The sequence below is a fragment of the Cebus imitator genome, unplaced genomic scaffold (genome assembly GCF_001604975.1).
Source record: "Cebus imitator isolate Cc_AM_T3 unplaced genomic scaffold, Cebus_imitator-1.0 Scaffold589, whole genome shotgun sequence".
Taxonomy (NCBI): Eukaryota; Metazoa; Chordata; class Mammalia; order Primates; family Cebidae; genus Cebus; species Cebus imitator.
Window position 1 is genome coordinate 294,755 of NW_016107904.1, and position 18,279 is coordinate 313,033.

Genomic DNA, 18,279 nt, shown 5'->3' on the forward strand with positions numbered 1-18,279 from the left:
TTGTTAGATGAAGAAATCATTCAGTGAATCACTGAAATCATAGTTGCCTAATGACCTAGAGAGCTGCTGCTATTAACTGTCTGCCTTCTCCAATTTACAAGAATATGCTGAAAGCTGCACATTTCCTTTGATCTTACCTTTGATGTGATAGCCCAGGGCCACCAGCTAGTGTTCCTGTTAACTGTGACCTAAGCACCTCTAAACTTAGGCTACCCAAATGGCTGAAGCTGAAACACTGCAGCGGTCCCTCCAGGGCCCCAGTAGCCTAGGAGAAGACTCCAGGTGGTAGTGTTCTCTCAATAAATGGTTTTCAGGCTAAACGGAAGTGAGCAAGGGCTGGGTTCCCTGCCTGTTTTGGGTTCCCTCTGTATGACTTGCCCAGTAACCCTTGCCTTTTACCATTTCTTCCTTCTGGAAAGAACTTCATTGAATGGTCCCGTGGTCACCACCCTTGGTGACCAAATCTGCAGAATAGCTCCTCTTAAATGTCCAACAAGTGGTTTTTGGCTGGGCATGGTGGCTCACGCCTATAATCCCAACACTTTGGGAGGCCAAGGCGGGGTGGATCACCTGAGGTCAGGAGTTCAAGACCATCCTGGCCAACATGGTGAAACCCTATCTCTACTAAAAATACCAAAAAAAAAAAAAATTAGCTGGGTGTGGTGGCACGTGCCTGTAATCCCAGCTACTAAGGAGGCTGAGGCAGGAGAATGCCTTGAACCCGGGAGGCGGAGGTTGCAGTAAGCCAAGATGGCACCACTGCATTCCAACCTGGGTGACAAAGCGAGATTCCGTCTCAAACAAAGAAACAAACAAACAACAAGTAGTTTTTAATTGCAGAAGTAACAAAATGCTTTAAAAAACAGTTATGTAGTCTCTTACCAGTACTTTTTTTTTTCTCCCAGTAGAGGTGTAAGGCTTGATGGTACCTAGTTTATATGCCACAAAACCTGATTACTGTGAATGAATATGCTCCTTCCAGAAGCTATACAGGCCTTCCTCGTCAGGTACTGTCCCTTTACCCAAACTTAAATAGTTAGACCTCCTGGTGGAGGAAAATTTCAGTCCACATCTAACGATCTTTCTCTTTCCACAGACTTAGTGAGTAAGTTGGTCGCTTCGTTGTGAATCAAGATTACCTGGGTATATAAATCTCCAAGTCTTTAACACACTGCCATCAATTCAACTAAGTGGGGCTGTTACAAGCCACTAGTGTTAGCACAACATTGTCCTAAGTGCTGTGGGTCACACAAAAGAAATAGATAATGACCTTGTTTGCTCTTCATCATCCTAACTCCCTTCAGTTCTTTGAGATCTGAAATCAGAATAATATTGCTTCTCTTATCCCACTAGAAAATTTTAGAAACATGAATTGGATCAAGCCTTAAGCACTAGGAGAAAGGCACTGATGGAAAACATCAAGCATTTACCCTTGGTGGTACTATCAGTCCATCTCTCTCTCAGGATCAGAGTATTACAATCCCATGATGCAACTTTCCCTATGGTTTTTCAAACGTCATTTTAAATTTCAGGCAGTGAACAAGTGAGCCAGTGTGGGCTGAATTGGAAGCATTAACAATGTCAGATTTTTCTGATGGAACTGTGAAAGGGGTCCTTTTCAGAAAGCATATTATAAGAGTTTTCTAGACAAAAAAAAAAAAAAAAATGCACTTCTTACCTCCTACCAACAAATAGCTGTTGGGAAACAGTGTTTTTGCTTGCATAAGGGCCCTTGCATGACCCGAGTGGAAGAGGTCAAATATTCCATCGGCGTATACTCTGACAGGCCTGTCCACTGTGGGAGAAAGAAAACACTGTTAACAGAATGTAGAATGAGGAATCCCAGTTGCCGTCCATCAGTCATAAGAAACTTTCTGGATAAGACACAATCTCTACATACCATCAGTTTCACATCAGTGCACGAAATTGATTCTAAAAAGAGGTTCTTCTGAAGACATCAAAGCAGAGCAAAAACATAACAAAATTAAGATCAACAGAGGGAACACACATTTTTAGCCAACAGAAGAGACAAACACAGAGCACTGGGCAGTTCTCTTGACCCAGGGTGGAGTCTAGGTGCCTGAGCCAGCAGTCAGTCCAGCTGGAACACATAGGCAGGAGTAACTGAGGAGCTCCATGGAAAAGACAAATAACTTCATCCTTGAGTCTGGCAGTCCTGAATGAAGATCCCAAGTCCCTGTTCCCAAAGGCAGTGATGTACTAGAATCTGCTCACATGGCCCACCTTATACCTTTCTTCCCAACTCCAAGTCATGTCAGTAGCCTGAAGTCAGCCATGGTAGAGTACTTACACAACAGAAATTGGCAAATGCTACAAATCAGGGTTTATTTCCCGCTGGAGGATCAGCTGTTAAACCTTGACTAGCATACCACTGTAAGGCCTCTCCCTAACCTCTTTGGTATAATAAGAGATGAGGGGCCGGGTACAGTGGCTCATGCCTGTAATCCCAGCACTTTGGGAGGCTGAGGCAGGCAGATCACCTGAGGTCAGGAGTTCGAGACCAGCCTGACCAACATGGAGAAATCGTGTCTCTACTAAAAATACAAAATTAGCCAGGCATGGTGGTGCATGCCTGTAATCCCAGCTACTTGGGAGGCTGAGGCAGGAGAATTGCTTGCACCTGGGAGGTGAAGGTTGCTGTGAGCTGAGATTGTGTCATTGCACTCCAGCCTGGGCAACAAGAGTGAAACTCCATCTCAAAAAATAAAGAGATGAGGGACACATGCCTCAAAGGGAGGAGAGTCAGGGTTTAATGTCGCATGTAGAAGTGGCGCTCAGGGCTGAAGATGAGCAGCCAACACTACAGTCCTTCCCAGGAAGAAAGGTCAGAAGTGAAGAGGTTACACAGACAGTGGCATGCAGTGCTCTAAAAAGTGCTTCCAAGAGGAAGAGGGACACACCTCAGTACAGCACCCCTGGGAGCCAGGAGACAGCAGGATAACACTATTGCTCAGCCAGGCCAAAGACCCATCCCCTTCAAGTCACCGAGGGAAACTGGGTATGGAGTTCCATCAATTTGAAATAGGCCTTCTGAAGGAGGAACAAGACAAAACAGTCACACAAAATTATTCTTTTTAACTGGTTGAAGGAGGTTGCAGCTCTATTGTTTTTTTGAGATGGAGTCTCGCTCTGTTACCCAGGCTGGAGTGCAGTGGTGCGATCTCGGCGCACTGCAACTTCCGCCTCCTGGGCTCAAACGATTCTCCTGTCTCAGCCTCCTGAGTAGCTGGGATTACAGGCACAAGCCGCCATACTCTACTAATTTTGTATTTTTAGTAGAGACTGGGTTTCACCATGTTCCCCAGGCTGGTTGTGAACTCCCGAGCTCAGGCAGTCCACCCGCCTCGGCCTCCCAAAGTGCTAGGATTACAGGCGGGAGCCACCGCGCCCAGCTGGTTGCAGCTCTGTTATACCCCCATCCTGATAGTCTGGAAGATCCCTGCTACATTTATATAGAAAATTCTATATACTTTGCCAATCTTGACACCTTTCTAGACTCTCCATAAAGGAACTAGAAAATCCAAGAAGAGGATCCAAAAATGGATGAGAGGAGAAAGAAGTCGTTTCTCATATCAAAATGCTCTCATTTTAAGCACCCTTATCACCTTTTCTCCATAGCTACAAACAACATAGAGACATTTTATTCTTGCAGTGAGAAGGAAAGAGACATAAGTGGCCATAATAGTGTTCTATTTTTATTTATTTATTTATTTATTGAGACAGAGTCTTGCTGTGTCACCCAGGCTAGAGTGCAGTGGCGCGATCTGGGCTCACTGAATCCTCCACCTCCCAGGTTCAAGCAATTCTCCTGCCTCAGCCTCTCCAGTAGCTAGGATTACTGGCGCCCACCCCCACACCCGGCTAATTTTTGTATTTTTGGTAAAAACAGGATTTCGCCATGGTGGCCAGGCTGGTCCCAAACTCCTGACTTCGTGATCCACCCACCTTGGCCTCCCAAAGTGCTGGGATTATAGGCTGAGCTAATAGTGTTCTTTAAAAAGAAGTACAAGGACTATCAGTTAAATATGGTTAACTGAACACACACATTATCTCTACTTCCTCCTAGAAACACCACCACAATTACTAAGAGTTAAAAGTTAAAGAACTAAGAGTTAAAAGATAAAGTTAAAAGTTAAGTTAAAAAGATATAACCCCCCGCCAGGCGTGGTGGCTCAAGCCTGTAATCCCAGCACTTTGGGAGACTGAGGCGGGTGGATCACGAGGTCAAGAGATCCAGACCATCCTGGTCAACATGGTGAAACCCCATCTCTACTAAAAATACAAAAAATCAGCTGGGCATGGTGGCGCGTGCCTGTAATCCCAGCTACTCAGGAGGCTGAGGCAGGAGAATTGCCTGAACCCAGGAGGTGGAGGTTGCGGTGAGCCGAGATCGCGCCATTGCACTCCAGCCTGGGTAACATGAGTGAAACTCCGTCTCAAAAAAAAAAAAAGATATAACCCCCCAAGGGCGGAGAAAACAAGAAAAGCAATGACAATGGATAAGAAAGTCAGCAACATTTTGGAAAGTTGATTGTCAAGTGTTGAGTGCCCACAGGGAATAAGAATCAGGGATGAAGAAGGCAGGGAAAGGGACGGCTAGTTTTTTTTTTTTAATATATAAGCTAAGGGTACTACTGACTTTCAGAAATAGCCGGGCGTGGTGGCTCAAGGCTGTAATCCTTGCACTTTGGGAGGCTGAGGCAGGCAGATCACTTGAGGGTAGGAGTTCCAGACCAGCCTGGCCAACATAGTGAAACCCCGTTTCTACTAAAAACACATAAATTAGCCAGGTGTGGTGGAGGCACCTGTAATCTCAGCTACTCAGAAGGCTGAGGCAGTAGAATAGCTTGAACCCGAGAGGCGGAGGTTGCAGTGAGCCGAGATCGCGCCACTGTACTCTAGCCTGGGTGGCAGAGATAAACCCTGTCTCAAAAATACATATATATATATGTGTGTGTGTATATATATATATATATAAACATATATATATGCATGTATTACGTTGATGTTATAAAATAAATTTTTTAAAAAGACAGAAATCAATGCCGATTTCTGTTGAATGATCTTTAAGACTTACATTGAAAATTGTGATTATTTCTTGATGCAATGCAACCTCATTAATTTGGAACATAAAGAAATGTTACATTAATAGACTCAGATGGTACAATGTTTCTAATAAATTAAATTTCTCTAATAAAAAAAGTTGAGAGACTTTATGTCAGATTGGGAATTGCAATTATTTCCAATTATACACAATTTTGAACAAACAGAATTGCCTTCATAGGATTATACTGTATTCTAAATAAGGCACAGTAAATAGAAAATGCTTTGAAATAACAAACTGTCTAATGAGGGAGCCTTGCTTTCAATGTTCTTATTCAATTTGAATTCAATTGAGTAAAATTTGTTGTAAGATATAAACCCCAGGGGAAAGCAGATGGCAGTTTTGTAAAACTTTTTGTTATTTATTCAGAGGTGATCAAGATAAATGAATTCAGGAAGCAGGGAGGAAAGAAAAGTAAAGAAAGAAGATGTAATTACTGAGAAAAAGGCCATTTGGTAAATCTGAAGAGTATTTACAAAGTTGATTTTGCAATAAGTTCACTTTTAAAAACCGTGGTGTGTCAGCAATTTCCATTCTTTGGGAAACTCTCCAGGACTCCCCTCCCCCACCAAAAAGCCACCCTGATCTTTCGTCTCTTCAACAAATAAACTTCAAGGCAAAAAAGAGAGAGAGAGAAAGAGAAATCAAAGGGGGATCTGCAGATTGAAAGAGATTTAAAAGACATTATCAGCCTACTGTAAAGTATGGACATTATTTGGATTGGGTTCAAACAAGCTATATACAAATGATAACATAAAATAATTAGAAATTGGAACACTGGATATCTGGTGATATCAAAGAATTACTGCTAATTTTTTTTAGGTAAGATCGTGATACAGTGGTTATGTTTTTAAAAACCAGAGTTCTTATTACTCAGACATATATACAGAATGCTACAAAGTGTGGGATTTCGTTTCAAACCATTCAAGAGGATGGAATAGACGGAGGTGTGCATGGTGCAAGACTGGCCATGGGTTGGTGGTTGTTAGGTATGAGTGACAGGCACAGGAAGGTTCATTATATTGTTCTACTTCTGTGGGTGTTTGAAATACTCTATAATAAAGCTTTTTTTAAAAAGAGTATAGGCCAGGCACGGTAGCTTACGCCTGTAATCCCAGCACTTTGGGAGACCGAGGTGGGCAGATCACAGGTCAGGAGTTCCAGACCAGCCTGAGCAACATGGTAAAACCCCATGTCTACTAAAAACACACCAAAAAAATTAGCCAGGTGTGGTGGCACGTGCCTGTAATCCCAGCTACTCGGGAGGCTGAGGCAGGAGAATCGCTTGAACCCGGGAGGTGGAGGTTGCAGTGAGGCAAGATTGTGCCACTACACTCCAGCCTGGGCAACAAGAGTGAAACTTCATCTCAAAAAAAAAAAAGAAAAAGAAAAGAAAAAGACTCCATCTTGCTAGCAGACTCACTCTCTTTCTCCACTGATGGCTTTGAAGAAGCAAGCTGCCATGCTGTGAAAGGGCCTATGGAGAAAGCCACATGGTAAGGATCCGCAGGTGGCCTCTAGGAGCTGAGAGTGGCCTCTGGCTGACAACTGGTAAGAAGCTGGTCCCTTGCTCTTACAGTCACAAGGAAATAACTTCTGGTAACAACCTGAGTGAGCTTGGAAGCAGATCTAACACCAGTCAACCTCCAGATGAGAACTGATCCTGGGGTGACACCTTGAATGCAGCCTGTGAGACTCATGACGTTTGCTCTTCAAAAGACATTTTTACAAAAATGAAAAGGTGAGTCATAGACTGGGAGAAAATATTTGCGAAATATAGGACTTGTATCTAGAATATATAAAGAACTCTCAAAACTCAGTAAGATGAACAACCCACCACCCAGTTAAATAAAGCAAAAATATTGAACAGACATTTCACCAAAGAAAATAAATGCAAAGATGGTAAATAAACACAAGAAGATCCTCGATAACATTAGTCATTAGGGAAATACAAATGAAAACCACAATGAGATAACACTTCACACACACTAGAATGGCTAAAAAAGAAAGTTTTTTAATTGAGCATACCAAGCGATGGTGAGAACGCAGAGCAACTGGGACACTCAGATACTACAGATAGGAATTAAAAGTGGTACGAGCGCTTTGGAAAGCAGTTTGGCAGTTGATTAAAACATTAAACACACACCTACCATATAGCCAAACAGGAGGCAATCACCAACCACGTTAAGTTTAAATTCAGACTATTGTGGGGTATGTTAGGCATATCTTGGTATTTGCTTCAGATACAAGCAAATAAGGGTGATTGATCATCTTTGATTATGGCTATTAACAAGGCTTGGATTATGGCTATTTTAAGGCATTTAAACAGTATCTTAGAAATACATACAATTCACACAGCACATATGTTTCACATAATCTTTGCATCAACACTATGAGGTAGCCAGGTGAAAGCAGCTTACCCAATGTCATACAACCAATTTACGATGATGTCTGAGTGCAAATCAAACTCACCACTCTTTCTTCTACCTTGTTAGTACCTGCTAGGAAACTACATGCTGCTATGAATTCTAGTCTTTAAAACAAAACAGAAACTATTATTAAACACCCAGCAATTATGGGAACTAGTACTGTTTTTTGTACAATTGATGTTCGAAAAAGGTGGCACAAGTTTACCTTTTAAAATCTTATGGTTACTTATTTTATACAATTTACATAGTTTCATATAAACTTTGTAGTTATCTTCTACTTATCACTAGCCAGTGATACTAGCTAATTATACTATTTTCTGTAAATAATAGTGATTGAAGTTTGCTTTTTTAAATACATTAACGTTTTAGAACAGTGAGTATATGTAAAGAAAAATTATTAAGTAAACTACATCACAGATGGTACACGAATAAGGCAGATTCATTAAGGCAGCTCTTGAAAAATGTAGTCAGGGAAATTCTACATACTGTGGAAACAGATAATACAAACTTCCTTTCAGAAAAGTAAAACAGAAAATCAGAAACAAGTTTCCCTTTAAGAAAAATGTCAGTTTAGGGCCAGGCACAGCGGCTCATGCCTATAATCCCAGTACTTTGGGAGGCCAAGGTGGGTAGATGGCTCAAGTCCAGGAGTTCAAGACCAGCCTGGGCAACATAGAAAAACTCCATCTCTACAAAAAATACAAAAAATAGCCAGACATGGTGGCACATGCCTGTGATCTAAGCTACTTGGGAGGCTGAAGTGGGAGGATCGCTTGAGCCTGGGAGGTTAAGACTGCAGTGAGCTGTGATTACACCACTGCACTCTAGCCTGGGTGACAGAGTGAGAACCTGTCTCAAAAAAAGAAAAAGAAAAGAAAAGAAGGCAGTTTTAATGAAGAGGAACCTATGAAACAATCTTCTGGACTTTTCCTTTCTGTCAAGACAGAAAAATGATTCTCTATGTATCGGAATACATACAACACCATGTATGTTCATAGCTTCACAGCTGGACTAACTAAGACCAAAGGTGCCAATTCTGATGGCTTTTTTGCTTTTTTCTGTTCTTTCTCTTGAGGTTTCGTCACCCCTCTGACCCCACAAACAAGGTCAAAAAGCTGACAGCTATGGGCTGGGTTTGTCATTACCTCCTCTAGAATGTGTACCCCAGCCCCTGTTTGGGCAATTCTAAACTTGTAAAACATATTGTAGGCAATTTTATTGTGTCACAAAATATGGCTAGTGTAGGAGATGGTAAGAGAGTCCAGTTATAACTATAATCTAGGCCAGGCACAGTGGCTCACGCCTGTAACCCCAGTACTTTGGGAGGCTGAGATGGGTGGATCACTTGAGGTCAGGAGTTCAAGACCAGCCTGCCCAACGTGTCGAAACCAGCTCTACTAAAAATACAAAAACAAAAAAGGAAACAAAAAACTATAATTTTGAAGAGCATTATCAGATACCAAATTCTGCTGTTTTGTCTTTTTTGAGGGCACACTCAAGACAGTGCCGCAAACAGGTAAATTGCTTACTACTCTTGAAGCAATTTCTCTGTGTCTTCATTATTCCTCTTCCACCTGCCTGCAATACCTTTACATTTTCTGCCCCCACAGTCCAAATCTCGCTTCTCCTAAAAGGTCTGTTCTGCTCTCTCCTGGAAGTCTTGCCTGACCACTCAGGCAAAATGAGTCTGCCATTCTCTAAGAATCAATTATCATCTGTTTGCAGGATTTAACCCCTAAGCACGTGCACGCATGTTACTAGTGTTTTTTATTTCACATCTAGTTGTCTCATCTCTTTATCATGAAAATTCTTGAAAAACAGAGATGGTACCTTATAATTCTTTCTAAATATCTTCCCTATCCATCTTTTGGCATAATGCTTTAGGGATGAATGAACAAACTTCTATAGCACAACCCACTCTTTTTAAAGCATATTTGAAACTTTTTAAAAAATGCAGGCTTTTAATGTTAATAATTATACTAGCCTAGGTTTGTATATGCCTTCATGGTTTTAAAAATGCTTGGGTACTTTCAAAGAGTCTAGTTATCACAGAAATTTTGAGGTAGGTATTGTTGTCCCTGTTTTGAGGAAACAGATTCAGATCTTTCTAGTGACTTGCCCAAGGTTGTAGAACTAACAGGTGACAAAGCTGAGGCTCAAACTCCCCGTATTTGGATGCATCTTTTTTTTTCTTGGCTCCTGTGGTTGGTGTGGTTTATCACTACTAGTGTTTACCCTTCCTTCACTGTGTTATAACCTCTAAAGTCAACTCTCTGATTGAAAGCAAGTGCTGTACAAATAATGTTGGGCCTTTCTGATACTTTTTTTTTTTTAAACGGAGCCTTGCTCTGTCACCCAGGTTGGAATGCAGTGGCACAATCTTGGCTTACTGCAACCTCTAATCTCCTGGGTTCAAGCAGTCCTCCCACCTCAGCCTCCCAAAGTGAGTAGCTGGTACTACAGGCATGCCCCACCATGCCTGGCTAATTTTTGTATTTTAGTAGAGATGGGGTTTCCCCATGTTGGCCAGGCTGGTCTCAAACTCCTGACCTCAAGGTGATCCGCCCACCTCAGCCTCCCAAAGTGCTGGGATTACAGGCGTGAGCCACTGTGCCCAGCCCGTTTCTGATACTTTAAATGTCAAGCCAGGGCCCATTTGAGAAAAAGGAGTACAGCCTCACCTGGTGTTCCTAAGCGGGCCTGAGCAATGGTCAGTTTTTCATGGGGTGCTTGGCACTGGCAGTTGGTTTCATCAGCAAATGGAGCAGGTGCCGTCAGGGTCTAGAAGGGAGAAAAAGAAAGGGAATACAGTCTAACAAACTTCCTTTGGCACTAACTTCCTCTGAAGTTTTGTTTCTGTTGGCTACACAGGTATGATTAAGAAGTCAAATATATCCACTGAGTCTTTCAGAGAAATACTGTACTATTAGAAATAAAAATAGGGCATCATCACTGAAACCTTTTTGTTTGTTTTCTACTGATGCTTCAGAAATAATAAAAGCTCTTCAGTGTCTATGCTATGCCAGGTACCAGATGAGATACTCTGGTGTTATCTCTTTTAGGCTTCACAGCCCCCTGTGATGAATAGATACTTCTGTACTTCTAGAGTATAGGATAATACTATCTCTACTTCACAAAAGGAAACTGAGGCTCATTAGGGTTAAGAAATATGCCAAGTCATGCCCTTGGAAAGTCACAACACCCAGCTTCAAACATTTCACAACCAACGAGGGCAGTCTTCAAACATTTACACTCACCCACACCCAGGAGACTCGGCTGGAAAGAATGCCATACTCAGAAGTGTGGCGTGACATCGCCTATATTTCACACACACACCAGCTTGGCCAATGACAAACTCTGATGTCTCTTTCGATGCAAAGGCCAAAGCTGTTATCTGTGCCTTTGGAAGGTCTAAAAGCACAGCAATTCGGGCAGGCTGCAGATGACTTCTCCTGTGGTAGCTTCAACAGAGACCAGCGGCTAGAGGCCCCGCCCCAGGCAGCTTGGGCTGAGGCTCTGGGGAATGCTGTGAGAAAGATGTAGTCACTTGGAAACCTGCCCAGGAAGTGGCCTTGCATTTTTTAGTCAGCCTCTTAAAATGAAAACGTCACTCTCTTCAGATAGATGAAGACAAAGCAAGTGGTGTTTTTGTAAACAAGGCAAATGTAATCCAGAGTTGCCCATTTGTAGTCTTTGAACTGTGCCATGAATACAGTCACCAATACTTCATCTTTGTGATTGTTAGAGCTTAAGTTGATTAGTCACTGTAAACGTTATTCACAGCGCTACATGAATTGTTTCTTAGAGATGGAGACAGTTTAAGATGTGTTTCTTAACTTAGGGACACTAGACTGAAGAATGATCCATACATTTGGACAGGGGCTGTGACTCACTTCTGCCATTTATTTATCCATTCGCTCACTCATTCAAATATGTTGCAGGCACTATGTTGGAATCTGGGGATAGAAGCAGGGATAAGACCAATAATCTCTGCCCTTGGGGAGCCCCCATTCTCTGCACTGACGAGAACCGAGCCCTCTCCATCCCCTTCCCTCTCCTCATTGCAGTCCCTTCCACCCTAGGAGCTCGATGTTGTCTGGAGACCTCCCAGTTATGAGATTTTCTTAGCCCTCACTTTCTCCTTCAGGGCTTTGGAAGCAAACCAAGACTTGGGACAAGGATTTAGGAAACTTGGGTTCACTATTGGTTCTTTTTCAGATACATTATGGTGACCTTGTAGGCTATGATAAACCACAGAGGCATTTGTAATGTGGCAAAGAGGCGCAGTGACAAGAACAGAAACTCTGTAGCCACAAAACCGGGGTTCAGATCCCCTCTCCAGCACTTACTGGCCATGTATTTGAATTTGGCTCTTCTGGTTGAAAGGAACTGACATTCACTAACATTAGCTCAAAGGATGGAGGATTTCTTTTAAGACTACCCTGGAACAGAAACTGTGGAAAAGGAAGAAAGGGGCAGAACATGGCCCCAGAGTGTCAGAGTGCTCTGCACCAACTTGGCTGCTCTGTACACGTGATCCTTTCTTTCCCACCCTCATTGACTGTATTTCCTTCCATGACATTAAAGCCACTGCCTGCCTTCCACTGCTCCACAGCTTCAGCTCTGCTATGGCCAGCCCATCATGGCCTCCTCAGTCTCCCTTTACAACACTCCTTTAACAACTTTCCATTGTGCCCTTCAGCCCTAGCTCCTGCTTCTACCAACTTATTGCCTCTTTCCATGTTTCCCAATTCAAATTCCTAAGGGAGAATCTTATTGACCAAGTTCATCTTTTCAAATCAGGCCATAACCAGGATTGGTTGGCATTGGGTCAGGCACCCACCCTGGGGCCCAACAGATGTAGTAAGGAAAGTCATGAGTGGCCTACCACTACCACTTCAGGAGAAGCTATACTTCAGGCAAGAAATACTTTTGACTTTGTGTGCTTAAAAGCAAGTTCCTTAACTTATTTGAACCTCAGTTTCATCTGTAAAATGGGCTATTCGTCTTACAAGGCTGTTGTGAAAAGCAGAGATAATATGTGTAACATCCCTGGTACTCAATAAACTATAGCTGTTATTACTGTTATTATTATCACTATTATACATAATATGAATAATAATGGATAATATAGTTTCCCATAGAATGGATAATATAGTTATCTAATAATAATAGATAATATAGTTATTTAACTATTATCTATAGTTAACATAGATAATATAGTTACCCAAGTTGACTTATTTTTATTTTTTATTTATTTATTTTTTTGAGACAGAGTCTCACTCTGTTTCCCAGGTTGGAGGCCAATGGTGCGATCTCGGCTCACTGCAACCTCCATCTTCTGGGTTCAAGCAATTCTCCTGCCTCAGCCTCCCAAGTAGCTGGGACTACAGGCACACACCACCATGCCCGGCCACAAATTGACTTATGAATGGACTTCTAGCACACAATCCAAATGGGTAAATGGATTGGCAAGCATAATTAGCTTATATTAATTATTCATTACTTTTTAATATATATGGGCAATGAACCTTTTTCACATGACCTAAAATAAATTACTATTTGGAGATCTTTTATGTGCTAGTCACAAAGTTTGTTAAAGAGGAAATAAGGTGTTGCCATTTTCTAAGAACAGTGTATTCCTGAGGGTGTGAAATCTGGTAATTAAAACAGAGATAGGGAAAGTTGTAAAGCAACAATAGTTACTCAAAGGGGAAGAAAAGGTTTCTATGCACTGTGCATTTTGTTCTTAATTATTATGACCTAGAAGTAGGGAAGGAGGAGAACCAAAGAGATGGAAGGCAGAGAGGATTCCTAAGTGTGTGAATGTGCTTGGGTTTGCACGTGTGCACACGTGACTATCTTTAACAGCAGTTGATATGGAGAAGGGCTATTTCTTGTTATGTACAATGTAATGTGCTCAGAATAGGAATTACGTAAAAATAAATGAGCCACAGCCTTGCTCTTCAGAGCATTGCTTTCTAAAGCACAGCAGGATACTTCTTGAGTTGATCAAGCTCTACATTAAGGAAGACTTTAGTTAAGGCCCAGCTACTACCAACCAGCCCTGTGACCTGAGACAATATATTTTCAGTCCAAAAACCTCAGATTACAATAATAATAATAAAAAAAAACTCCTTCTCTGAGCCAGAACAAATCATTTGCTTTATAAAAACTTCTCTGTTCCTTAGATTCTGCCTCTTCCATATACTAGAGGCAGATCAACTTCAGGACAATGTGAGTAAGATAGAGGCTTCTGGGAGGGGCAGGGACTGAGCTAACTTCACCATTTGCAAAGCTGAGAGTCTTTCAGGGATCCTCTGGTCTAGACCCTACAGAAAACATAACATAAGAGCTAAATCTTTGAGTACCTGCTTAGTGCCATGTATCCATCGATATGCTAACCACTTTAAATGTATTTGCTCACTTAATTTCTACAACTCTGTGAGGTGGATATTATCTTCACTGAACTGCATTGCACCTGTCTTCAAGGTGACACCAAGTGACAGCAAGAAGCAACAGCAGTGGTAGATCCCTCAAACTCAGTTACCTTTTTGGCTCCCTGTGAGCTAAGGAAACCCTTAGGACTTTTAGGCAATAGGGATGGAGAAACCTCAAAAAGGAGATACATGATTTTCTGATAGAGAAGTCGGGGGACTCGAAAAACTAACTGAAGAAATAAAAGTGTGTAACCATATTTTTGCCCAGACTTAGTGAAGCAGGTCAAACGACTTTCTTGTCGTTATTCGCAAGCCTCAGGTTAGACTTTAAATCAGCCAGATCACATTTTGTAGTGTTTATTAAGCACATGACATATGCTTAATATGATGCTAGGTGTTTGGAGGGTAGAGAAATGGAGGAGAGAGTTAAGAAAGTTAGGAATAGAATTGGCTTTGCGGTAGCAATCTTCCAAAGTGAAGAATGACCCTTTTAGGATGGGAGAAGGTATTAGTTTGAAAAGGCATGTTCAGTTTTAAATAATTTCATATTTGGGGAACAACATTACTCTTTTGAGCATGTAAAGCATAGAAACTAAGCTTCTGAACTGGTGAAGATCATCAGAAGATAGACTATGCCCCTCCTGAGAGGCCTATTCCAAATGTGGGGTTCGGTTGGCACATGAGATTTTTATGTTTAGCAGAAGACGGCAAGAATCATAAAGGGTTAAGAAGCCATGGCCCAGTGCCCTGGACCTCACATATGCAAAGGGCCTTGCCAGACCACACACTTGGAGCTAGGTTGCAATAAAACTTCTTTCTACCTAATTAAAGATTTCAGAATACTTAGTCATTACAAGGTGAGTCTGTTACCTATTTGTCACACAAGTTCTGGTTATATAAACTAAACTATACCATAGAATCATGCCAAAGCCACATTTCATCAGGCTTTTAAAGGAGTAGACATTATATGTTGGGCATTTCATGTATAGAATCTCTTCAGTTGGACATTGTCAAATATTTACTTAAAACAAAGGCTTTTAGGTACTGGACAATGGACAATGCAAATATTACTTAAGTGCAAAAAAATGGTTGCTAGAACCTGCACTTATGCAATATACATCACTGACAACTGATCAGACAACAAGCTAATCAACCAATCAGAACTTAGCACAGTACTGCTGGTGGTGATAGGCCAACACCCGCATTGCTTGTTTAAGCTAAGCTATTCTTAACTCCAGTGGGGCAATCCAGTCAGACAGGCCTGAGTTCAAATCCCACCTCCATTATTTAATATCCCTTTCCTATTTTTACATTTGATTTTTAGAAAATTGCTGGTTCTTAACCTGTCAAAAAGGAGGATAAGCTGTTGTGAGGATTAACTAAAAGAATGTGTGGGTTGCAAATATCTTCCCTTTTGCCTCTCCAGAATCCACTCTCTTTCTACCCTTCTCTATGCTTTTCCTCTACTTTTTTCTGTATGGCTTCCCCAGTGGACTACACCAATGAGATCTCTGCCTCCTGCTTCCAGTTGGGTTGGGAAGCATGGGAAACAGTGAAGGGCAGGACAAGAGTGAGCTCAGGATATCTGTCTTCCTGGCTTCCTCTCTGCTAGGAAGCAGTGTGTTGGTTCTGTCTGAGGGGGCCCTCTTTATAGAGCTGTCTGTGTGAGGTTGTGGTAACCACACTCACCCCTTGTCCCTTCTAGCCTGGAGGATGGCAACCCTCCATTGTTTCTAGGCCAAGGATGCTATACTATTCCTTGAGGTTTCCTTAAACCCTGCCCATACCTTTCTAACTACTCCCTTTATTAAACTCTTTAAATTTCACCTTTAGACTGAGCCATCTGTGTCTTGACGGAGCCTTGGTTTATACAGTATCTATAACAGTTTGTCAGGCTCAAACATTAGCTAGAAAATGCTGATGAGGTATGTTAGAAGCACAGAAATCAATTGAAAAGTGAATTACCCAGAGTTACTACAGTTAGAACCATCTCAAGAAATGTCTCTAGTAGAAAAAACTTTTACAAAGACAGAATATTTTAATCAGGATATGTAAAAAAAGATAAGAACAGGACTTCAGAAAGAATCTACTTCGAGGTAGACCTTTTCCCATGAAACTCAACAGCTTTAGAACCACAAATTCAGAGGCCAGGCATGGTAGCTCACGCCTGTAATCCCAGCAATTTGGGAGGCTAAGGCAGGCATATCACAAGGTCAGGAGTTCGAGGTCGGGCCAACACAGTGAAACCCCGTCTCTACTAAAAATACAAACATTAGCTGGGTGTAGTGGTGGGCACCTGTAGTCCCAGCTACTCAGAAGGCTGAAGCAGGAGAATTGAACCTGGGAGGCAGAGGTTGCAGTGAGCCGAGATGGTGCCACTGCACTCCAGCCTGGGCAACAGAGCAAGACTCCATCTCAAAAAAAAAAAAAAGAACCAAAAATTCAGAATTACAAAAAGACATCACAAAATGTCATCCAGCAGCCTCATACTGTTAGGTTTATATTTACTGGTTTCTGAACACATTTTTAAAGCCTTATTTATTGTGGAATCAGAATATCTTGGTCTTCTGAAGACAGAGGACAGAAAAAAAACAGATAATATAATTGACTATGAGCCCAACACACACAAATCACTGGATTCTTAGACTCTGTAACTGATTATGTAGACTCTTAAATCACGCAGCTGGTGCAAAGTCTTCAACAATAAATATCACTGAAGAGAAGAAAAAAGAGGCCCAGGGTGTGGTTCACCACCAATAAATATCCATTTTTCATTTAGTATATGTTATAAGTAACAGGCACCATTGAAAACAGCAAGACAGTTTAATATGTACTAACAGGGAATGATATCTAACATATGTACTGACAGGGAATGATATCTAGGACATTTTGTTGAATGCAAAAAGCAAGTCACAAAGCAGTATGTTTAATATGTATGTATACATGCTATCTAGTATGATATCACTTTTAGTAAAAAGAGAGAAAGAAATAAAAGAGAGAGAGGTAATTGTGTAGAAATAGTTTAGGGCCAGGCAAGGTGGCTCATGCCTGTAATCCCAGCACTTTGGGAGGCCGAGGTGCGTGGATCGCCTAAGGTCAGTAGTTCAAGACCAGCCTGGCCAACATGGTGAAAACCCATCTCTACTAAAAATACAAAAATTAGCCTGGTCTGGTGGCGCCTGTAATCCCAGCTACTCAGGAGGCTGAGGAAGGAGAATCACTTGAACCCAGGAGGCAGAGGTTGCAGTGAGACGAAATCGCACCACTGCACTCCAGCCTGGGTGACAAGAGTGAAACTCTGTCTCAAAAAAGAAAAAAAAAAAAGAAAAAATTTAGAACTGTGCTAATATGGTAGCCATTAGTCACATGTGGCTATTTAAATTCAAATTATAATTAATTAAACTTGAATAAAATTAAAAGCAGTTTGTCGTTCACATTAGCCACATTTCAGGTGCTCAATAACCCATGTGACTACTGGGTACTATATTGGGCAGTGCAGATTATAGAACATTTCTATCATCACAGAAAGTTCTACTAGGCAGCACTGGCCTGGAATGATACACATCGAATTGTTAATTGGGGTTACTCTTGGGAAGAAGATAATATTCTCGGAGAAGAGATGAAGGGATTTCATTGTTTATTTCATAAATGTCTGTCATTTTGTTTTATTTTTAAAATGAGAATGCATTCATGCGATGTTCATAATGCAAAAAAAAAATTAAAGAAATATCTCCTCTCCTTTGAATTCAGAGATGCAGAAAATTTAATAAAGGTTCAGGTGTCCCAAATGTGGCAGGGGTGGGGGAGCGAGGTCTCTATTAAGAAAAGAGTATTTTGAAAAATAAAAACCATTATCCAAAAATTAACTGTTAAATGATATGCTTCCCAGGTATATGGAATATTTAAAACTCATTTGTGCTTTTAAACATTTTTTAAATTACTTTCTTTTTTGTTTGAGATGGAGTTTCGCTCTTTGTTGCCGCTCAGGCTGAAGTGCAGTGGCACGATCTTGGCTCACTGCAACTTTCGCCTCCCAGGTTCAAGCGATTTTCCTATTGCAGCCTCCCAAGTAGCTGGGATTAAAGGTGCCTGCCACCACGTCCAGCTGTTTTTTATGTTTTTAGTAGAAACGGGTTTCACCATGTAACCAGGCTGGTCTTGAACTCCTGACCTCAGGTGATCCGCCTGCCTCAGTCTCCCAAAGTGCTGGGATTGCAGGCGTAAGCCACTGCGCCAGGCCCCCCTTTTATACTTCTATGCCCATTTTTGATCTTTGTAACTTTCT

General features: G+C 41.6%; 1 protein-coding gene across 5 annotated transcripts in view; it reads right to left on the reverse strand.

The window, feature by feature from the left end:
- The window catches only part of PCYT1B (phosphate cytidylyltransferase 1, choline, beta), a 101,843-nt gene that overhangs the window by 40,884 nt on the left and 42,680 nt on the right, over positions 1–18,279 (reverse strand). For 3 of the 5 annotated variants that reach the window (XM_017516463.2, XM_017516462.1, XM_017516461.2), the window contains 2 exons: positions 10,236–10,335; positions 1,679–1,795 (listed from right to left, as the gene is read on the reverse strand). In XM_017516463.2, coding sequence (XP_017371952.1) covers positions 1,679–1,795; positions 10,236–10,335 — 217 coding nt within the window. Of the gene's footprint in view, positions 1–1,678; positions 1,796–10,235; positions 10,336–10,811; positions 11,030–18,279 lie in introns of those variants that run through there. The other 2 variants (XM_017516464.2, XM_037734220.1) reach the window with 2 other exon arrangements.